At 49.3% G+C, this 23,013-nt stretch overlaps 2 protein-coding genes and 1 long non-coding RNA gene across 3 annotated transcripts in view; 1 reads left to right on the forward strand and 2 right to left on the reverse strand.

The window, feature by feature from the left end:
* The window catches only part of LOC308466090, a 190,401-nt gene that overhangs the window by 82,588 nt on the left and 84,800 nt on the right, over positions 1-23,013 (reverse strand). The gene's annotated exons all lie outside the window — the stretch shown is intronic.
* On the forward strand, positions 9,502-11,002 carry XBP1 (X-box binding protein 1). Its single transcript, XM_080985571.1, has 5 exons — positions 9,502-9,812; positions 9,892-9,988; positions 10,077-10,244; positions 10,332-10,525; positions 10,787-11,002. Exons 1-5 carry the CDS (start codon positions 9,517-9,519, stop codon positions 10,974-10,976), a joined length of 945 nt encoding a protein of 314 aa, XP_080841697.1. The 5' UTR covers positions 9,502-9,516; the 3' UTR covers positions 10,977-11,002.
* Positions 13,700-17,427, reverse strand: CCDC117 (coiled-coil domain containing 117). Its single transcript, XM_080985572.1, has 4 exons — positions 17,367-17,427; positions 17,070-17,282; positions 16,485-16,631; positions 13,700-16,193 (listed from the first exon to the last, which is right to left on the reverse strand). The coding sequence occupies exons 2-4, from the start codon at positions 17,135-17,137 to the stop codon at positions 15,941-15,943; spliced, it is 468 nt and encodes a 155-aa protein (XP_080841698.1). The 5' UTR covers positions 17,138-17,282; positions 17,367-17,427; the 3' UTR covers positions 13,700-15,940.

Below are 23,013 nucleotides of genomic sequence, written 5' to 3' on the forward strand. Positions count from 1 at the left end.
CTCTCGTGACTCTCCCCGCAGCTTGCGCAGTTCCCTCCTTCTCGTCGAGGCAGCTGTGGTCTGTGCGCTGCTTGAGTGCGCTGCTGTACTCGGTGCACCTCCTCCCTGTCGGATCCTGAGTCGTCGGTGAGGTCTTCGTGGTGGACCCTCGGTTGGGATGGCAGGCTCGGCCGTGCCTCTTGCATCGACCTCTCGGCAGCTTCTGTTGCCAGGGCCTCCTCCAGAGCGACCTGGAACGTTAGGTCCTTCTTAGCGTAGAGGCGTCGTTGCAGCTTCTCATCCTTCAGGCCACCGACAAGGCGGTCACAAAGCATGTTCTCCAGCTCTGAGAAGTTGCAGAACCGGGCGGCTTGGCGGAGCGAGGTCACAAACCCAGTTATGGTTTCCCCAGGGGCTTGCCGCTTTGTGTAGAAGGCATTTCGACGAGCCACCACTGAGGGTTGCGGCGAAAAGTGCCCCTTCAGCTGTTCCATTATTGTTTTGTATGGAACAGTAGCGAAGTCTTCAGGCGCAAGGAGAGCCCGGGCGATTTCAAACGTCTCCTCTCCGCAGACGCTGAAGAATATCGCCCTCTTCTTGGTGTCTTCTTCGTCGGTGACCCCTTTGGCTTCTAGGAGGAAGGTGAAACGGGAGGCGTACGCTTCCCAGTCTCCAGATGCTGGGTTGAATGGCGAGAAGCTGCTGTCGGTTGCCATTCTGCGTTCCTTGTGTCCCGGAGCTGAAGCCTGGATACATGGTGCGAGGCAGCGGTGCGGCAGGTGGCGGTGCTGCGGTGCTGTGTGTGGCAGTCAGCTCAGCGGGATCCCACCTTCGTTGCCAGTGAAATATACTCAGAGTCGCAAAGTGATTTCATGCTCTTTATTCAGCTCATAGTGGTGAGGAGGAAATGAATGAATGTCCCCTCACAGTATCTGCTTTATATACATTATTTACACAATGGGCTGCACATGATGGGCTAATTCCGGAATTCTACTGTAAGCCAATCAGGTTGTGGATTCACTTCTATCTGGAGCAGGATTGGGTGGTTCTTGCCAACCAATCATACTGCTGCATTGTTCTAGGACCAATCAGACTGTTGCATTCTGAATCCTATTGTTCTAGGACTAATCAGACTGCTGCATTCTGGATCCTATTGTTCTAGGACCAATCAGACTGCTGCATTTTGGATCCTATTGTTCTAGGACCAATCAGACTGCTGCAGTTTGGATCCTATTCAACTCAGTACATAACATGGTGTGTGTGGTATATTTAGACAGAGCATTTCCAGTTTTTGAAAATTAATTTGGAGATCAGATAAAGCTCCATAAATGTTAGCACAGCTCTAATCTAGACCTCTGCAATGGTTGTTGTAAGGGCCATTTCGTCTGCAGAGAAACGTACTATACTCTGTGGTTCAGTTTATACATGCTCTTAATAAGGGCCCCATGGCTTAGGTTGCATCTCACTTTTTGATGAAGGGCAAGAGGGCTATGGCAGTTTCCCTGCCCCCCTCCCCCTCCAGAGAGACGCTCTATTAAGTTTCCAAAATCATTTTTCTAAGGACTTCAAAAAGTAAAGGCCAATATAATTTGCAAAATACTTTCCCCCCATCGTCACAGTGCTGATAATGGGATATATCTCTTTCTTCCTGTGGTACAAAACATTCAGAATCTTACTGGGTCACCTGTAGATCTTTTCCATCATCATCATCATCATCATCATCATCACAAATTAAATCTATACTGCCCTTCATCTGAGGCTCACTGGGTGGTTTCCTCAATCTTTTTCAGCCTTCTGGCTGTTACACTTGTAAAAAATATGCATCTATATTAGAAGTATCAGTCTATATGAGTCTATTTTTCTCCTGGCTTGGTTTGGGTATAGCTATGACTCTTGTATCTTGCCACAGTTCTGGAATAAGCACTCAAGATTTAATGTCATTAAATAACAGGCACAAGAAAGGAATAAATTATTCTTTAAAACTATTAAAATCCACCTACGCATCCATCTTGTCCAGGGGATTTGCCTGGCTTTACATTTTTAATGACTCTGTTTATTTTGCCGATTGTGATTGGTTGGGTTAAGTGAGCTACTTGATCCTCATCTAGTTGTTGCACTCCTGTCCTGCCTAGATGTGTATTTACTGGTGTTTGGTCTGATTATTTCTCAGTACTGTATACAGGTTTCCAAACAATTGTTACAATTCCAGTTAGGTTTTTTTTCTTGATTCATACAGTCTCCTGTTTTGTTTTGTTTTTAAAGGGGGAAATAGCATGTCCTTTACATTTTTGTTTCCATTTGTAAGCCAATCATATCGTTCAGTATCAAATTCATAATATTTCTGATTAATATACTGGAGGGGTCCTGCAGTTTTATTTACCTCTAAGAAATCTATTTCTGGGTTTCACCTCCTCCCCAGTTAATATTCAGTGCATCCTCTTGCTCCTAGACCTTTTATGTCTAAGTTCTGAATTCTTGATTTCTTAATTACTGTAATTAAGGCTGCTTCTGTTCCTGTCCGATCTTAAGCCAACTCCCTTCTCATATAAAGGTGCCCCTCAAAACTGCTTTCAGTGTATCCCATAGCAGACTGGTGGAATAAGCCTCTAGGCTAGCTGATAAATTGCAAAACAATAACAAAAAACAAAAACCCATTTTATGTCATCTCTGATTTTTTTCTGTTTCAAGCGTGTTAGCAATAACAGGTCAGGCAGGTCACAGAACTCACATATAGCAAATTTTTGGAGGGGGAGAGATGAGGGAGTTGCCACAGTGACCCTTGGCAGCATTACGGTTTCCTTTGCTTCCTTTCATAGGGTGCTCTGGGACACATACTGTATATGCTGACAGGACCTAAATTAGCAGTGTCCAGCCAGTAAAGGGGTTGTGAGGTCATGGCGAATAGCTTGAAACCACTGGCCAAATGTGTGGCTGCAATGTGGAGGTGTAAGGCTGATCCGTTCTGCCATTCTTCATGGGGACAGGACTAAGTCTCCTGCCCCACCTCCTTGCAGATTTTAAAGGGAAAACCTAAAATCCACAGAGAAATATGAATGTTGACAAGTTGGATTTATCAGCTGGTTGACCAATTTGTTCTTTGCATTGCACATCTGTTGAACAAAGAGGGAGCCAGCAAACAACTTTGTCTGACCCCTCTGGTTGAATCTGTTTCCTGTGACAACTGCCCTTCACTGCCTGCTCTGACTTGAAGCCTGGTGCCTGTGAATCATCAGGCAAGGTATAAGAGTCAGACATTTTGCATACTGTGTCCTTTAAATGAATATGCCATGGGGTGCTGATTATTAACTTTATTGTGGAAAGAGGAGTGGGGGAGTCTGTCATCCTGGTGCACGACCAGAGAGATGGAGAGGAACAGGACCACTGGTAACATCTGCAGAATGGGAATGCCAGCAATGCTCAGATGGCTTCATTTCCAGCTTCCTGGTCCTATGTAGGATCTTGAGACATTCTGAATCCCAGTTTTCCTCAGTTCCTTTATTCTGATGGGAGTGATTCTGTGGATGCCCAGACATAGGACAGCAATCAGCTCCCTCTGCTGTTAGCAAAAAGAAAAGGATTGGTCTGCCCAAAGTTGCTGCTGCAGTGTCACACCTCCTGCCTCCAGGTGCGATGAACAGTTAGGGATTCTTCCTGCCAAAAGTGCACAGCTGTGCAGGGTGTCAAGCAGTGGCTCAGTCCACCTGCTTCCGGCAGTAAGGTATATATGGGCTAGTTTACATGCTTTTACCTTCAGAGAGAATACCATTGTGGGGAAATTGTAAGGAGAAAAGGCCTTAGAGCAGAGGTCCTAAAAGGGTGTGTTGTGCCACACAAGCATGTTAGGAGAAGAAGCCAAGGGCGGCAGGAGGATTGAAGGCCAATTATGTGAACATTTCAATACAGTACAGTATGGTACAGTACAGCATAGTATCAAATAATTTTATACACACACACACACACACACACACAGAGAGAGAGAGAGAGAGAGAGAGAGAGTATCTACACCTCTCTTCAAGAACAGTGGCTATTCTTCTACAGTTCTCCACAACTGATGGTTGTGAACAAGGATTTCCAACTTTGACAAATATGAAAGGTCAAAGAAAAGCTTATTTGTGTTGATGAAGAGAGGAGAGTTTGTCTCAAATTAGACCTGATATAAATAAGATTGCCCGGCAAAAGCAAGCCCACACCTTAAAGTACATATTTAAGAGGCTCATTTATAATTATATTTTGGAAATGATTCATGATTTTCTCTAGCTGTATTGTTTATACTTTCTGGGTGTCCCACAATCATATAATAAAGTAGCTGTGTTCCATGTTATAAATCACACACTGCTGGGAGATGTTTCTTTCTGTTTTCCAATGCAATTTTACCAATACACAATTTGGTGTCGTGTGCACAAAGTTTTATTCTGAATGTGTGGCCCAGAGAAAAAAGTTTGAGAACTACTGCCCTAGAAAGACTGAAAAGGGCTCTTGGTGTTGCCTATATTGCCTGCTCAAATCCCACAGAAAAATCAATTCAGACTGCTGAAAATTATTTTTACAAACGAAACTTTCTTGTTCCCATTTGTGCTGGTGTACATAGAAGGGATTCAGTATTTGAAAGTGTTTTGATACAAGGCCATTGGAGAGGAGGTCGGAGGGGGAAAGGGATCTTGGGCAGAGGCGGATTTCAGTTGCACTGGGTGTAGCGCCTTGCAGGTGCTGTTGTGGGCACCACAACTATTATTTAGAATGGAGTTTGAGAGGCAGAGGGGCACCAAATTTTGTTGTCACACAGGCTGCTGCTGAAATTTTAGACCCCAAGTTCTCCCACTATCTTGGGGTTGTGGCAGACAGCTGCATATGACCAGCATATCTCTGAATACTTGCACTGCAGAACAGCAGTAGCAGAATACTAGGGCAGCCATGGGCTGCTTGTGGGCTTCCCTTAGGGGTGTGGTTGGCTACCACTGTGACAGACAGATGCTGGATTAGAAGCTAGTCCCTTGCTTTAAGCCAGCGGGGCTTCATGTTTTCTTTCATTTAACCAGATGCCTCAGGGAAGCCCACGGACAGGACAGCAGTGCCTGCTGTTCTTATGATGCAGGAGCTGAGGATTTCCCAACATGCAGACAAGGAGGGATGTTCCCAGCTGGTTCAGGGAAACCTCTAAGAAGCACCTCCTCAGATAACTGGCAGCGACTGTTCCCTCCCTGATGTGCATAAGGGCAAAACCTGCCATGTGGGCCAGGATTTCTCAGAAAAGCACATGCCAGCTGCTCTCAGTGCTGGGAAAAGGGCTGCTGCTGGGAATGCAAGTGGCACAACCGCCCGCACAGCCTCACTGCTGCTGCCGCCGCCACCTGCCGCATAAGTGCCCTAAAGGGCACCCTGGGGGTCCATAGGGCCAGGGCTAAGGCAGTGCCAGGCATAGCTCATCCCTGCCTCTCCAGCCCCTTGCCGCCACTGCTGCCAGCTCTCTGGATTCATGGGCTGGAGGCAAAGCCACTCCTCTCTTTTTGATTTAGTACTTTCATATTATGCTGTGCTATTGTTCTTCTTGTGTTTTCTTTTTTATTGCAAGCTGCTCTGCTTCTTATGTTAATGAGATAAGAACAATATACCTCGGGTTACATACGCTTCAGGTTACATACGCTTCAGGTTACAGACTCCGCTAACCCAGAAATAGTGCTTCAGGTTAAGAACTTTGCTTCAGGATGAGAACAGAAATCATGCTCCAGTGGCACGGCAGCAGCAGGAGGCCCCATTAGCTAAAGTGGTGCTTCAGGTTAAGAACAGCTTCAGGTTAAGTACGAACCTCCGGAACAAATTAAGTACTTAACCTGAGGTACCACTGTAAAGCCAACCTGAACCCCAGGAGGCTGCTGCTGTGCTCCAGGGCATGGACTATCAGCTGGCTTGGGTTTGTGGCTGCCCACGGCTGATCTTTGAAGGTAGAGGAAGCCAAGGACGAGATTGGCAGTGTTGGGTGCCATGCTACTCACATCCCAGCACAAGAAAGGCTCAAGGCAGGGCTCACCTTTGCCTTCTCCCTTTACATAATATAATTCCCCTGGGCATTCGCAAAGAGTCTTTCCCTCAGAAGCCTCAGTCAGACATTGTGGAATTCAGGTGGGTGGCGGAGAAACAGTCTTCTTTGGCTTCCAATGCTCTAGTTTTGGAAGTTATGCTGTAGAGTTGAGAACAGCCGCATGACTGGCTTGGCAACAGCCTGTTCAGAAAAAGAGTGGCAAAAGTAGCCCGCTCAAGCCCATGTGTCCATATGCAAATGAAATCTCCCAAAGACCCGTGTGGAGCTGGACCCTGAAAAGGCGCCTAGGCCTGATTACTCCAATGAGAGGACCATCTGCCTGCCTGCCTTGCATGGCTTTTCCTCTTCTCCCCTGGGCTGGGGAGGTAGGTCAGTTGCTTCAAGGCAAGGACAATCTGGGCAGCATAAGAAAGGCAGGCAGGCTTTGGATCAGCAAGTGGCTTTTGTTTGTTCTCCACCCCAGCTCTTCCCTCAACAAGAGAGAGGTGAGCAGCACCCGGACTTCACAGGTAGTTACAGGAAGGAATTCCTGCTCCAAACCAGGATATGCAAATAAGCAGCAGCTTACGGGAAGGGAGACTGCCAAGATCTGTAAGGCAGTTTCCCATGATAGCCGGTTCAACCAGCTGCCTTTGGAGCACAGCCAGCCTGAGGCAGCAGAGAAGGAGTGCCTGTCAGCTCAGACCCTCAGCCTTCTTCCCCAGAGGCCTGATAGACACAAAATGGCCAAATCGGAATGGCCAAATCTAATGCACCTCTGAGGCTAGAAAGAAAGAAGGCAGTTTCCTTCAATAACTGATAGCAGTAGCAACCCTATTTAAGGAGTATAATGGTAGCAATGTTGGATGGTGGAGATGCTCCAAGTACAGTGGTACCTCAGGTTATAAACACTTCGGGTTACAGACTCCGCTAACCTGGAAGTAGTACCTCGGGTTAAGAACTTTACCTCAGGATGAGAACAGAAATTGTGTGCCATTGGAACAGCGGCAGCGGGAGGCCCCATTAGCTAAAGTGGTACCTCAGGTTAAGAACAGTTTCAGGTTAAGAACAGGCCTCCAGAACAAATTAAGTTTGTAAGAGGTACCACTGTACTGGAAGATGGGAAGTGACCCTTAATGGAATAAGCAGCTCATCACTGATATTTTATATCCTTCACAGAAGTGCCTGATGGTAGGTGCAGTTCAGACATGGCAGTAGCAATGCGGAGTTTTTTTGCTACAAACCTTGAAGAAGATGAGGCTGGGTCCACCACAGAGAGAAGACTTTACTATTGGCTGGGGACTCTAGGGCAGCAGTGGGCCAGTCCTTCAGCAGGGGCAGGAAGAATCATTCCTGTCCAAAATGCTCAAGGGCAGGCACACACAGCTGACTGCTGTGAGGTCCTTTCTGGATGTGACCTGCCTGGTGGGCGCTTCCTGTGAAGAGGGAAAGCTGAACTCTGAAAAATGGGCCTTCCCTGGCAATTGCTGCTCCAAGGGCTTGCCAAGAAACTATTCCCTTTGGGACATGTGGCCAGGCTCCCAATGACTACTATTTCCAAGACTTGACTTTCTGCAGCCCAGGAAGAATCCTGATGCAAGCTGTGTCTCAGACAAAGTGACACAGGATGCTAATGACTCTGCAACATACTGTGGGAGGGAGGGAGCGGTCCAGGCTGAACTGAGTCTCTTCTTACTGAAACTGTCACTCAGTTTTGTTATGTTTTTAAATGTGCCCAGTTTCTTTTGGCCAGCAGCTGCTGAAAACCTATGGGATTGTGGCTGCTCACTTATTAGGCGCTTCACCCCCAAATGCTCCCAGGAGGATCCATATTTGCTTTCGTGGGTACTGTACCATCATCACCACATCTAGACAGCCAGTTTATTGAGCATTCCATCTGATTTTCTTGCACAAAGTTTGTGGGGAGATTGTATCACAACATAGGCTGTTTATTGAGCACTCATTCCAAGTTGTCTGTGAGGAAGTTATATGGTGATGCCACAACAAGTAGTCATTATTCCACACTGTCCAGGGATCACTTTATGTGTTGCAAAGAAGGCTGATTTTGTTGTGCAAGAGTAACCTGAATTTGCCGGCATTCAGTTGAATCCCACCCACAAAACAGAAACTCATTTGAAATGCCACCATAGGAGCTGGTGGCTGCATCTGCCTTTATGCCTTACAAAGGTAGGGAAAGGTATGTTGGGGGGCAGGCTGGGAAAGGGGCACACATGGCGCAGGAAGGTAGTGACTGTGCCATGTGCCAGCCCCTCCTCCAACCTGGGGAATTGCAGTTGTCCTATCAGCCAGCCCTCCATGTGCATAAGTGAAATCACGTAAAATGGGGAGCTCCATCTAAAAAGCCACTAAATGTCTTTTTTTTTTTTTTAAACTACTGTCCAGCTCTCTCTTCTGCTCTCTCCAATCCAGACCAAAATATCTAGAGTTGAAGCTCTGGGGCCGGCAGAAGGCCACAGGATTCATGGGAAAATGGTAGCTGCTGCTGCTGCACTACCCTGCAAGTCAGCTGTTAGGTGGGGGAGGAGAGGGCTGAGCAGCCTCCTCAAAGCCCTGCTGCACCTCCGGTCTCTTCTGGGCTTTCTCCACCCTCACTGACATCCTATTCTGGCTCTGGGGAGGGTCTCCTTGCGACCCATGAGGAATCTCTAGCTCTCTTCCGCCATTTCCTGGTATGATTCTATTTATTTATTATTTCCCAGCACCATATGTATACATGGTCATGCGCAAGCGGAATGCACACGTCGGGTGTGTGTCTGTATTATATTGTAAATCGTCCTGTGATCTTCAGATGAAGGGTGGTATACAAATGTAATAAATAAAATTAAAAAATAAATCCAATGGCTCTGCTTGGAGAAATTTTAAATGCTTTACTTGCCCTGTTTCATGTTTCATGGGAGGGCCCACCTCGCAAGCGCTACCCATCTCCACAAGGCCCCTGGGTCTGGGCCCAGGCTCGCCTGCTGCCTCGAGAAGGGCTTCTCCCAGGAGAAGGGACGGAACAACTCCTGTGTGAAGGACGCCGGCAGCATCGGGAACTTTTTACTTTGGAGCCAAGAGGAGAGACAGTGTAAAGTGTTCCATAACCCTGGAAGCTGGAAGGGTGGGGGCCGAGGAAGCGAAGCTCTCCTCCCGGGTCAGACCATGAAGCGACAAGGCCAGAGGCAGCGAAGGCTGCGAGCGAGGCTCTTCCTCCCGGGCGCTGGGCGAGGGGAGCCCGCGGCGGCCTCAACCACTGGCAGCTCCTGCAGGCGCCTCGGGGCAGAGCCCAGCGAGCGGCGCGCACAGAGGCGGCTGCGCAGGAGACGTCCACCCTCCGCGTTGCTTCTGCGGCTGCGCGCGAGGGCGGCCAACGTGGCGCTGCTGGGGGGAAGGGCGAGAAGAGGGAGCATGCGCAGCGCGTTCCTCCGGCTGACGCAACCGCCCGCTGCCCAATGAGCGCTCTCCCGGCGGCGGCGGCGGCGCCGCACGCTGACCAATGAGCGCGAGCCACGACGTTAGCTATGCGGAAGGCTCTGCTGGCGAGCCAGTCCGCCGGAGCGAGAGCGAGCCGAGAGGAGCCGCCGCGCCGAGAGGAGGAGGAGGAACGAGCCGCCGCCGCCGCCGCCATCATGGTCCCCCTGCCGGTCCCCGCAAGCGGGCCTCCGCCTCCCCACGCGCGGCTGCTGCTCTTGCCGGCGGCCGCCGCCGCCTCCTCCTCGGCAGCCGCGCCGCCCGCCCCCGGCGCGGCCTCGTCTCCGCCGCCGCGCAAGAGGCAGCGCCTGGCGCACCTCAGCCCCGAGGAGAAGGCGCTGCGCCGGTGAGGGGAGCAGGGAAGGCGGGCGGGCGGGAAGGGGGCTCCGGAGACGGGCCTGGCCGCTGACAGCCTCTCTCCGCAGGAAGCTGAAGAACCGCGTGGCGGCGCAGAGCGCGCGGGACCGCAAGAAGGCGCGCATGGGCGAGCTGGAGCGGCAGGCCGTCGAGCTGGAGGCGGAGGTAGGTGGGCCAGGGAGGGCAGCGCGGGCCGGAGAGGGCTCCCGGGGCCGCATCCCGCCGCTCAGCGCCGCCTCTCTCCTCCCCGCAGAACCAGAAGCTGCTGGCCGAGAATCAGGCGCTTCGCGAGCGGACGCACAGCCTGGCGCGGGAGAACCGGGAGCTGCGCCTGCGCCTCGGGCTCCCCGCTCTGGAGGCGGCGGCGGCACCGCCCGCAGGAGCAGAAGGAGGGGCAGCACCGACGGCAGTAGCGCTCAAGGTAAGAGAGCAGCTCCAAGAGGCCCCACCTGTCTCCCTGAACTCGAGCGCTCACCTGAGTCTCTCTCTCTCTCCTTCCCCCTCAAAGGTGGAGATGCTGGAAGAAGATGAGGGGGAGCAGCCCGAGAGGGGCAGCACCACTGGGGCAACGGCCGGGTCCGCTGAGTCTGCAGCACTTAGACTACGTGTTCCTCTGCAGCAGGGACAGGCCCAGCAGCCGCTCGCCTTGGTGGTGGTGGCCTCCGCTTGGATCCAGACAACTCTGATTCTTCAGATTCTGAGGTGAGTTCTGTTGCAACCCTTTCTGGCCTGCTGTGCACAAATGCAGATGGAACGTGGACCCCTTTGGGTTCGTAGAGCACAGCTCAGACTGGGCTTCATCCCACAAAGAACGGCCTTGATTTCCTCACATTCTCACAGCAACGGCTAGCCACCTTACTTTCACCAACGGGTTAGGCAGGTTGTTAGGAGCTGGGGAGCTGACTGGGACATCTTGGAATGGGATGTTTTTTGTGCTAATGAGAGGACTTATTCCTTTTGCAGTCTGATCTCCTCTTGGGCATTCTGGACAGCTTGGATCCAGACTTGTTCCTGCACTATGGAGGAAGTGCAGAACCAGCCTGTGTGGAGAAGTTGCACCAAGAAGCGAGTGGAGAAGCAGATTCCTTACCAGCCTCCCCCAGTTCCTCTCTGGGGTCCACAACACCCAAGCTGGAGGCCATTAATGAACTGATACGGTTTGACCATGAGTATACCAAACCCTTCTTCCTGGAGATTGTGGCGGAGGGGGAGGGCCAAGCCAATATGCTAGTGAGAATAGAGGAAGTTGTTCCTCCCTCCTCTGAAAGCATCCCCCTGGAGTACCCCATCTCTGTCAAGGAGGAGCCTGTCAATGTTCTCTTACCTGAGCTGGGCGTCTCCCACCTGCTCACCTCAGACCAGAAGCCTCAGCTCACCCCCTGTCTGCTAGATGCTTCCAGTGATTCAGGTTACGAGGGCTCCCCTTCCCCTTTCAGTGACCTGTCCTCTCCATTGGACGCAGAGTATGGCTGGGAGGAGGCCTTTGCCAATGAACTTTTTCCGCAGCTGATCAGTGTGTAAAAGAGTCTCTGACTCCCCCAGTGAGCCCCTGCCCTCACAGCCAAAAGGAGAGCAGGGCTACTTATAAAGAACATTCCTCTTGAAAGTGTTTCAGCAGAACCTTAAGTATTGTTCTCATTTGTATGTTTTATCTACCCAACATTTGCCTAATGCAGAGATGAGGCGATCTAAGAAATTGACATTTTACAGGGTTAGAAGTGGGCACCTGTGCTCTTTGAGTAAGACATTGCCCTATGAGGGGTGGGTGGGTTTTCCCCTTTTCATTTATGTAAATAATGGGGCAATTTGGGATAGAAATATTTTGTAAAACAAAAAAGTGTAATAATTATTTTTCCTCCGCTGCATATTTAAACAACTATCTGCAATTAAAAAAAATATGGAAGTGATTTCTTGCCTGCCTTCCCCACCCTATTAAACCTGTAAAATACTTTTCCTATAGACAGTATTGCACAATTGCTGGCAATAAGGTGGTTTAGGGTTTGAAGAAAGATTATTATTATTTGGGCAGTCAGAACAGAAAGTATGGCATTGCTACATAAAGAACAGTCACTAGCTTTGCACCATTCCTTTTCATTCACATTCAGATCTTGAAAGGAACAAGGTATCAGAATTGAGCCAGTATGTGTTCCGGTTATCAGACTTTTTTTGGAATCCGAACGTACTCCGTGCGGGGGGTGCACTTCCATTTTGAGTTCCACACTTCTGTTGGTTGCTTGCTTGCCACCCGACCTGGGCTTCCCTTACTAGGTGCCAGCGCCGGACACTGGCGACACCCGGAAGCGGTGAGGGGATGGCTGATGCTGCAGTGACAAAGGCAGCAGAGGGACCCAGCGCCAGGGGGGTGGCGACGGCAGCACTGCAGCATCAGTCCCGCACACTTGTCCCTTCAATGGCAATTGGTAGATCAGTGCTAGTTATTTATACTTGGTAGTAAATTGCAGCCTGGTCTATTGCTGTCATTTTGTGGATCAATGGTCTCGTCAGATAGTAAAATTCATGTTAAATTGCTGTTTTAGGGATTGTTTTTAATTGTCTGGAACGGATTACAGTCATACCTCACGTTACGTCCACTTCATGTTACGTCCCGCAGCAACCTGGAAGTACCGGAAAGGGTTGCTTCCGGGTTTCGCCACTCGCACATGGGCCGACGTGCAAAATGACGTCATGTGAAGTGGCGAATTGCAACACGTGCGTGTGCAGATGCACCGCTGTGGGTTGTGTTCCTTTCATGTTGTGAACAGGCCTCAAGAACGGATCCCGTCCACATCCAGAGGTACCACTGTAATCCATTTTGCATTACTTTTTATGGGAAAGTGTGTCTTGGTTTTGGACACTTTGGTTTTGGAACAGACTTCCAGAATGGATTCAGTTTGAGAACCAAGGCACCACTGTACTATTAAATGCTGTGAAACTGCTTTTGATCCAGACCAGGAAGCAAGAAAATAGGCCCACCTTTCTGATTTGGAGGAGGGCTTAGTAAACTGGACAAAAACTTCTGGCTGATAAAAATAGCAGTTGCATGAAAGCAGCAGCTGTGAAAGCCCAAGAACTCCCCATATTGTTCTGAAAGAGCCAAGCAGAAGCGGTGTATGCCTTTTTTGTTGAAGTGGTTTCCAGCAACTTCCCTGCTCGATATTTCTCAGAGGTGTACATCTGATAACAGCAGAACTTGATGTCACCCATCTGACTGGGCTGCCCCAGCAATCCTGTTAGACAAGGAGCAGGTAGGCACAAAACAAGTCCATGTTATGTAATGAGGCACAGTACATGGTGCCTTTCCATTAGCTCTTGCATTGACCTGCAGCTTCATTTCAGCTGACACAGAAATACAGATTACTACAAGTACTAAGTCACAACACTTTAAGGGATCATAGGCTAAAAACTGTGGACATGAAAGACTCAAAATCCAAGGGTGCCACTAGAAGTTGTAGGGGGAGAGCCAGATAAATAGTTGCCAAAACACTGAAAGTGCAGTGTGGTAATGTGTCCCTCAAGGCAGGGTTTTTTTTTGGGGGGGGGGGGTCCCATTTAGGCCGCTGTTAGTGCTTGAGATGCAAGAGACCTGCTCCACCTTACACAGCAACTGCAGGTGCTTTTGTTGCTTTAGCGACACAATGTCACTTGCTGATTTGCAACACAGCTTGTTCAGGGAGATGGTTTGATCACTTCAGTAGGTTGAGAGTGCTCGGTGGTGTATATTTTTCAGGGCCTTCTGGAGGGGCAAAGGCTGAACTAAAAAGTCCAAAGGAGCTTTTCATGGCAGCTAGCCAATGCAGCATCACCAGGGGCCAGTAGAAACTTGCAACTGTTCCACCACCTCTTCAGTGGTCAAAACAGCAAGACCATCCCACAGCATACTACAAACGTTAAAAAAGTTTATTAACATACAAATTGGTCCAACCAAAGACAGACCACTATCCAATGTTGCTTATTTCAAACGGACGGACCAGCAAACACTCAGAGAACTCCCCCTCTGAGCTATACTTGTGTGGCACTGTCTTCCTGTGAGGAAGCCGAGACAGGTCTCAATGACAAAAATGAATTGGAAAATAAATTAAAGTGATCTGGATCTATTTACTTCTGGAATCAGAAGAATTCCCCTTCTCTCACCGGTATTTGTGGGATAAGCAGCCTCATAACCAACATGCTTACAAAAGCTGCCCTGCCAGGCTTAGCTCACCCTGAGAGACTAGATAATCAAGTCTTTGTCCGCCCTGCCCCGCCCCCTGAAAAGCTCAGCATGTGTTCCAGCTTAGCCGCATGGCTCTAACAAACCTCCCAATAACAAATTATACCAATAATTTAGGAACTTTCACCACTTTGTAAGTAAGCCAAGTTTTACAGCCTATGCAACTTTCTGAGTGCTGTTGCTGTACGGAAAAGCACATGAATCTGACCTTTGGACAGTTTTAGACAATTTTAAGCTTACCAAATGTGTTGTCCTTTAGAACACACAAGGGCATATTCTAAAGGTCTGTATTCCCACTTTGCTTGTGTCCTCACCATGGAGTACTTGCCCCAAACCTGGATCCTGGCATTCAGGAATTCTTTCTTTATATACTTATTTTATCCTTCCACCAACAGAAGTAGTCTTCATTAAACAGCATTTAGCCAGCATGAATGGTAACTGCAACATCTGAAAAAGAACCACCAATGGAAGACCCAATGCCAGAGCGAGACATTTGCCTTCACCGTCTTCTCACATCAGCTGTGGAGGCCCTTCCACATGCTACCAGAGTGGGGACCAGCAGGTTCTAACCGCTTGGTGTCCTTCCCTCCATCCTCTGAAACTTGGGCAGTTTAAAAGCCACTTCTGCTTGCATGTAGAGGACTACCAAAAAGGAAAATAACAATGGGATAAATGCTTTTCTCATACTTCTTTGGCCCACCAGTTGTTGTCAGGCTACATCTCCAATCTCTTGACCACTAGCCCTGCTGGCTGCAGGTGACAGTTTAGTCTTAACAAGACTGGGGGGTGGATGCACAGGGTTTCCACTCTGAATTAAGATGTAAATGTTTAGGTACAATTGTTCTAACGTTTTGAAGAAGAGTGTGGGCAGGGAGGATTAATAAAAATAAAAAAAAAACACCAACAAAAAGGACATATACATAAACTCAAGTGACCATCCAGGAAATGAAGCAAGAACAGGGGGAAATGAGTGTGGTTTTAAAGTCTTTCAGGTGAGGATGTTTTGCTGATGTTGCCCTTCCTCGTAATTCTAGATTTAGGAAAGGACCATTTTGTAGCTTCCTGGCAGCCAGGAAATGGCTTTTCTGAATAAAGACACGAGGTATCGTTCCAGAGGAAAGCAACTTTGTGTTCTATGGCATTCAGACAGTTGTCACTGGAGGACTGGCAGCACCAGCCATGGCTCAGATTCAGGCACAAGGTGAAATGAACGTTAAAGCTGCTGTTTTGGGCAGGCTGATACTTGTATGACATTGGTTTTGGGAATGGTTGGCCCAAAGCCATCAACTGTGTCCTGACTCCCTCAACCCAATGGAGCAATCTTTGGGAGGAAGGGGAGAGTAAGCAGGAGTCAGTCAACAGAAATGACTCTTGACTCAAAGCTAAGGCCTGCAGCCAGCTCTGTGGCTTGGCCTCTATCCCACCCCACCTCTTGACAATTTCTAGGCCACACTTGAGCCGGCAAGGATGCCTGCAAGGTGCCCTTTCCTCACAGCAACGCTTAAGCCACACGGCTCAAGGAGCAGCAGTGAAAGCGAACGCAGGCAACCAAACACTCAAGATTGAGACTCTCCTTTTAAAACAGGTGAAAATCCTCCACTGAAGTTCCAAACAGAACAACACTTGTAGCTCAGTGGGCATTGAGGGCGGTCTGAGCCAGAACTACTACACTGTCAGCTCCTGACTTTTACTCCATGAAAAGGGAAGAAAAAAGTCACACCCAAAAGGAAAAATACGAACCCTACCCATCACGTTTCTTTACAAGGACTCTGAAAGCGTCTTCTGCTCCATGTTCCAGACATGTTACTATTCCACCCTAGACTCTTTATGGTCCTCACAGTCCCCTCCCCCGAAAAGTCCAGGCTCAGCATGTCTGGAGAACTCTGCCTCAGCCCCTTCTTCTTTGCCTACAACTCCATCTCTTCGTCTGCACCTGCAGGGCGCCCCAGGGGGCCATAGAGGGCCGAAGGCATCTCCTCTTGCTGAGGCTGCTCAGGAAACTCTGCCGTCTGTGGGCAAAAGGCAGCTTCCTGGGCTGCTGGCTTCGTGGGGCATCTTCCTGTGATCAGTGGCTTGAAGTTTTTCACAGAAACAGGCGTCCTTTCAGTGAGGAACTCTGGGAGAGGCTTCCAAAGCACCAGCTCCATGGAGGGGCGGCTCCTGCGTGGATGAGAGCACAGGAATCACAACAGAGAATCCTGCTGCATCAACCCCTAGCCAAAGCCCTGCAGTGTTACTGCTGCTCTGGAGTTCATCCCCACAGTTGCCTATTTTTAGTCCCTTCAACAACCTCCTCCTCAAGCCAAGCAGGAAGATCCTGTCACAGCCTGCCTTGCTATGGCCCTGGGCAGGGTGTGTGTGAAACTGGCAAATGCATTGTTAGTTCAGTGGACTGTGCGGCCCCCTCCCAAGCACCACCATGAGCCAGGCTTTGCTCTGGCAGCTCCTTACATGGACTCGATCATTTGCCTTGTCAGGTCTCCTTCGTAATCCCTCTTCAGTCCTGTTTTCAGGGTGTCAGAAAGAACCAAGGTGGGAAGGGTGCAGACACCTCCTGCTGGAAGGGCGCTCTCATCTTCTTCATCCTCGTCAATTATTCTAGCAACAGAAAGGGAGGGATATGAATTTTTTTCTTTCAAATATAAAGCTGTATAGAAATGAAATGAAAAAAATAATAATAATGTCACCACAAAAAAAGAAAAAGCAGCTAGACATTCCGTTGCGGCAACTGCAAGTTTAAGGCGCTGCTTGGCAATTAGCTTATACTTCAAAGTTTCCAACACTGCTGTGAAGGCAACATTGGAAGTGTTTGGGCAATTTCTGATGGAATCATTGATGGGGTGGGGGAGGAGAATATGAGGTCTATCAATCTCACCTATTCACCTCTGCACCTACTCACCTTCAGCCAAAGTAGAGAAAATACCAGTGCGAAAACAAAAAACAAGCAAACACCAGGCCAGCAGCAGCAAATCCAGTCCAGGGGGTTGCAAAAGGAGGCACCTTCCCCCTCCTGAGTTGAACTGTCTCGGCCCCTACCTGTCCTCGATCTCCTGCAGCTTCCTGCGGGCCGCCTCGCACTGCAGCTCCCCCGCCGACTGCTCCATCTCTTCCCAGGGAACGTCCAGCGGACCAGGCAGGTGACTCTGGCCCTGCGGAGAGAGTCCCGGGCCGCACGGCTGGCCCGCGACAAGGAGCCACTCTCCCAAGGCAGGCACCGCCTCCGCCAGCCTCTTCTTGGCCTCCGGGCAGCTGGCGAAGGAATGGCGCAGCTTAGACGGGGCTCCCGGGGGCCGCTCCCCCTCCCCACTTCCCCGCCGGCCGGCCGGCGCTTACCCGTCGGGCTCCCCGTCCAGGCGGCGCTTCTGGCTGCTGCGGCGGCGGCGCTGGGCGGGCGGCCTGCGGGGGAGAGAAGGCTGCGCTCAGCGGGAGCCGCCAGGCGCCCAGGCCCGGACCACCCCGCCCCCCGCCCCCCCGCCCGCCCGCCCGCCTACCGTGCGCGGATCCTGGGCGGCGGCGGCGGCGCGCAGAGGCCGGCCCGGCGGGCCCCCAGCCCCTCCATGGCGCTCCCCGCCGCGGGCCGGAGGGGCAGGAGCTGGGCCGGCGGGGGCGCGGCTCCTCCCCCCGGAAAGGCCCCCTGCAGGGCCGCCATGGCGCGTCGGGGAGCGCGGGCGCGGGTTCGCGCGGGCGGGTTCGCGCGGGGCCTGCTCGTCCTCTGAGGGGCCGCCCGCGCCGCTGCTTCCGCTCTTCCGCTTCCGCTCCCGGAGGACGCCGGGAATGGCAGGCGGCGGCGCCCTGGGCATGCCGGGAGCGGTAGTTCCGTCGGGGAGGCGGGGCGCCGCCCTTCCGGGAAGCCCCTTCCGCCCGGCCTCGGCTCCTGGAAGTGGTGCCGCCGGAAACGTCAGTAAGAAACGCACGACCCATTTCCCCCCCTTCCCCTGTTTAAGCGCCGCCGGGAGACGAAGGGATCGCGAGGCCTCTCTTATTTTGACGGCGGCTTGCCAGGCAGCGCCCCCTAACGAGGCCCCCGGTACTGCAGGTGTTAACCAGGCATCCTCGCCGGGGAACCCGCGGAGTCAGGGAAAGGGGGGAACTGACTTGCAACATTGTATCCAGCCTTGTTACTTTGTACCCAGTAGAGCCGTGCTCTCATTTTCTACAGTAAAAAAATTCAATATAAAATCACATCTGTGATGGATTTTCATCATTCCAATGGTGTTTTGCTCAGGAAAAGGATGGCGACCAGAGGAGGGAGGTCAGGCCTGGGGGAGCCATAATCCCCAAGGGGAATGGTCAGTACTCCCTGCAAACCCTGCCCATACCCAATAGGTGCTAGGTCTCACCTTCCAGACTCAGACAAAGGGGGATTTTGGACTTGGCCTGGATGTCAGAGATTGCGGGCATCACCTTTTGCCTTAACCAGTGCCAGGAATGCTAAATATCCCTGACTGACAAGGCATCAGTTTTCAGCCAAGATGCCACTCCTAGTTTATGGCATGCTTGTGATATATGTGTGACGATTTCAATGTGGTGTTATGGGTAATTTGGGAAAACCTTTAAAAGAAAGTGACGCCCTTTGTTTGGGGCTTCTCTCTTTTTTTTTTTTATAAAAATTTTTATTAGGATTTTCTCACTTTTTAAGACAAACACACACAAAAGAACATCATAAACATCAACATTACACACAAAAAACACATATAATTTCAAAATCTTATTTTCCTAACCACTTTCCCAGACTTCCCCCGCCTCCCCTTCTTGCATCCCCATTCAAAATTTAGCCCAGCAAGTTCTTTATGCCCAAATTAATCCCTTATTAATATTTTATTTAGATCATCTTCATTAACCATTTTCAAACTTCTATACCTCATTTTAATACCCACATCCATCTTTTCTAAGATCGATCCACTTTCCCTTTCACGAAATTCCCAATTGTATATATTTACAGAAAATCTTAACAAATAAGAGCATATACTTGTAACCCTTTGGATTCTAACGTTCCTCCCCCCCCTCCCCCGGTTTTGGTCCCCCCAAAAATTGTCTTTCTATCTGACAGTTCTCAGCCGGGATCTATCACGTCCGAGGCCTTTAAATCTCTTTCAGTCCCTTTCAGCCGGTTTTGTTGACAGTCCTTTATGTTGGACATCCAATCTCGGAGCATCTTCGACCCAAAAGGGTCCAAATTTTTTCCAACCAGTCCTTCGTGTTCAAAAGAAGAGTCCAGATCTTGCTTCTTGTTCTTTCCAAGTCCCAATATCCCAAATGCCTCAAACGGTCCAGTTTTCACCTTCACCACATTTGTAATCCATAAGTCTTTTGGACTCTCCATGGGAAAAGATCCCCACTCTTCATTCTCAATTTCAATTTCAAACCAAATTTTTGACATACAAACTTTATCTTCCATGCATCCTGACCTTGAAGGCCTCTGGTTGTCCTTTTTCACTTGCATCATTTCTGCTCCTTCTTCACGTTCCTCCAAAACAGCACTTAAATCTTTCTTCCCAGCTGTAGATTCTTCTTGAGTCATGTCCACCACTTCAGCAGAGTTGTTTATTTTTAAATTCAAGATTGTCAGATTCGTAGCCATAACAGAACTCTGCTCTTGCAGCTTTCCCAGAAGTTCAAAGACCCTATTTAACTCTGCTTGTAATTTTCCATCTGCAGCCATTGTAATGTTCCAAATCCCCTCTAGAGGGATTTTTGTTACTAAGTATTCTTTTTCCAACAATCCGGATATTTTGTTATTGTTGCCACTCTAATTTTAAAAGCTTACAGTCCCAATGTTACAAAAGTAACCGACACAAATAACAAAAAACAGAATTTCTTGACTTTGACAGCTCAGTTGACAGCTGTCAAACTCTGTAAATATCTTCACAGGCTCCCTCTCGGGTCACTCCCGGATCGGGGGGGGGGGGGGTTGCACTTCAACTCCAAAGATCAGTTCAAATCCTCCAGCAATTAACTTATAGGTCCAAATCGTGAAATTAAGAATTGTATCTCAAAAAGAAAAAAAAAACAGTCTCTCGATCTTAGTTGTTTAATTCTTGCTTTAAATTGCCTGCAAGAGGGGGGGAGGCGGACTTCCTTTTGGCACCTCCCCCGGTCGTACCGAATTCAATTAAAAGAAATTTTTAGTTCCAATTACTCACGGGTTGTTGCATTTTAAGTCCAAATATTCAAGGAAAGAAGTCAGCGCTCTCCAGCCATGGCTTGCGGCTTCACTCCGTGGAGGAAGCGGTCTACTCACAGCACCACGCCGCTCCCCGTATCCTCTCCAAAGCCTTTAAAAAGGCTTCTTTGTGGGTCGGGGGGGCGCAAATGGTGCCCGCCGAGTCACCAGGTCCACAGGCATCCGCGCCTGTGGTTTCTGAGGGTCCCCGCGTCGCCGTCGCGGCAGGACCCCTCCTCCACCGAGCCGATTCCCTCCGAAGCTCGGAGGGAATCCGCCATTAGCTGGTCGCGCCAACCCGGAAGTCCGTTTGGGGCTTCTCTCTGCATCTTTTATGTTGTAGTTTGGAGTCATTGTTGCAACAATAAAGATCAGGCCTCTTGGCTGCTGTTTTGCTTCTATATCCTGGCTATGTACTTTGCTTGACTCTTCAACCTGAGCCTGCAAAACTCTTTGCAGCAGTGGCCAGCATGGGACAGTGGCCACACCCTGCGAAATGGCTTTGACTGGCCCCACACCTGCGAGGCCGAGATGGGGGTGTTGTCATCTGCACAGCCCATGACACCCCCGCCCCCCCCACTCTGCCCAGGCTTGCCCAGAGAGGTCACTTTGGTGCTGCTAACACAGCAAAAAACAATGCAGAATGGCAACAGTTACAAGTGACCGGTCTCTGCAGCCACAGCAGGCACTGTGATTCCCCTGTGGTTTGACTTCACCCCTGGAGGCACACTCCATTGTCTCTTGAGACAGACGGATTGCAACCAAACCTGCTGTCCACCTGACTTCCACTCTGCTGCTGCAGTCAACTTTACAGCCCCCTCGCCCCTCTTTTTCCCCAAAAAAAGAAAGAGAGAAAAGAAATACCGGTGCTAGGCTAACAACATCCAGCTATTCTTCAGGGTTGTCTTCACTTCTTCCCGCCTCCCTTCAGCAAAATGGGGCTAACAACAGGAGGCTGTTTTGCAGGGCTGGCATAGCTCACATTCTCTCTGCTCTTAAAGCACATTCTTGCAAACCTGCTCCATGCAATAGGGGTATAATCACAGACTTCATCTACATTGGTACTAACAGAGTAATTTTAAAAATGCTTACAAACTCAGGAGAAAATCACCTCCCGTTTTGGCATGAAAGCCTAAATGAGAAGGATCATGACACACCACTCCCCAGTTGCAGCTGCACTTAAATCCCAGGTACCATGAAGTGGTGGCAGCAGCAGCCCTTCACCAGGGGAAGCCAGTGGGAAAGGCTTAAAGTCAAGCCAAAAATCTCTGGTCACCTCCAGGGTTGTATTTTATGGGATAGGTTTGAGGGCACACTGGAAATTTAGGTTTGTGCAATTAAAGTGGATTAAAGTGCCCCATTGTCCTGGTGCAACAAATCCATTTCAATCAATTAGTCTCCTATATTGGCATAGAATACGTGCATCATTTACATGGATCAGAACACAACACTGTTAACAGAACATAGTAGGAGATACTTTAGGATAAAACTGTCCAGACACCGTGAGGTATGAAAATGGCTCTTAGGACCTATAGTGACGTAATTTCATGGTTTCATTCAAAAATCTTGCCACATTCTCCACAACGTCATTCCTACAATTTGTCAGTCTGCATTTCTTAGTAAAGAAAGTGTTGATTTATGTGTAGAGATTTTTCATGTTCTACTTAATTCAAGAGTGTTCTGGAAAGTTTTCTTTCTATGTGAAAGAAACAGGCAGAAGGTTATTGTTTGGGTTATTTCTTCTGGGAAGCTGAGTACAGCTGGTTTAAACTAGTTCTGTTATCTTTCTGTCAAGGTTGTGCTGACTATTAAAGTCAGACCAGGAGGAGCCTGGGTCTCACTTTTTCCTTTTATCTCATTGTTCCTGTGTGGTATTCTGTATTCTGTAGTGTTAAGGTTTGGTCTTATTACAACTGGATTTTGAATGTACTGGATTTGTGACCATTATGCTCATTTGCTTTCAGTAGCAGTAAAGCTCTGCAGGATGAAGTACAGTACAATTGCCTTTGGTCTATTTTTGGGAGCTCTGCAACATGTTTAAGTTTTTTTCTCCTCTGAAGAAGCTGGGGCGACACAATTGTTCAACAGATAAGACATCCTGGAAGAGTCAGAGCGATAAATCCCCTTCTTCTACTTTTCATATATTTTTTGCATAAAATGGGCAATAAAAGAAAATGTATGTGATGGATTCAACCTGTTTTGTGCCACAAGGGCAGTATCTCTTATAGGATGGGTTTTTAAAAAATCTACCTTGCAAAACTGCATATGGTAAGACGTTAAATCTTGCAAGTGAAAGAGCTCTACCTAGGTGGGGATCATAAAGCTGATGTAAATATGGAGTGTCCTGGCCAAATGAGGGTGGAATTCTCAGCCCCAATGGGAAACAGGTTTTACTGGCTACGCTGCTAAGGGTTTGGAATTAAATATCTAGGATTCTGTGCTTGATTGTTTAGAATGCTTCCAATTGTGGGAACATAAGCAGTGACTTGAGTGATAGGCCACAGGTTCTGATTTTGCTCTCAATGCAAGCTAGCCATTCAGAGTGGTGGGATTCTGCCAGTATGTGGAAAGTTAAAGAGGAGGAATCGGACATGGAATGTAGGCGGAGTCAGTACTTTATAGTGGTGAGCCACGCTTTGGTTTCCAGCAGCTCATCCAGTTTCCAGACACATAGCTGCATGTGGCACACAATTTGGCAGGATTTAGTGCAAGAATTTGGATTGGCTGCGTTCCAACGACTGGTTAACTGCACCAGTCCATAATGGGATGCCATAGAGGAGTTTGGGGGCTACTTTGGCCTTAAATACCTTTACACTC

Source organism: Podarcis pityusensis, assembly GCF_964106645.2.
Source record: "Podarcis pityusensis genome assembly, chromosome: 16".
Taxonomy (NCBI): domain Eukaryota; kingdom Metazoa; phylum Chordata; class Lepidosauria; order Squamata; family Lacertidae; genus Podarcis; species Podarcis pityusensis.

Bases quoted from the DNA above. Each gene is read 5' to 3' on its own strand.
- XBP1 (XM_080985571.1), top strand. From the start codon at position 9,517: ATGCGGAAGGCTCTGCTGGCGAGCCAGTCCGCCGGAGCGAGAGCGAGC. The intron at 9,813-9,891 runs GTGAGGGGAGCA...CTCTCTCCGCAG, and splicing joins GAGGAGAAGGCGCTGCGCCG to GAAGCTGAAGAACCGCGTGG. The intron at 10,245-10,331 runs GTAAGAGAGCAG...TCCCCCTCAAAG, and splicing joins CGACGGCAGTAGCGCTCAAG to GTGGAGATGCTGGAAGAAGA.
- CCDC117 (XM_080985572.1), bottom strand. From the start codon at position 17,137: ATGGAGCAGTCGGCGGGGGAGCTGCAGTGCGAGGCGGCCCGCAGGAAG. The intron at 16,632-17,069 runs GTAGGGGCCGAG...TTCTGTTGCTAG, and splicing joins CTGCAGGAGATCGAGGACAG to AATAATTGACGAGGATGAAG. The intron at 16,194-16,484 runs GTAAGGAGCTGC...TCATCCACGCAG, and splicing joins AGGCAAATGATCGAGTCCAT to GAGCCGCCCCTCCATGGAGC.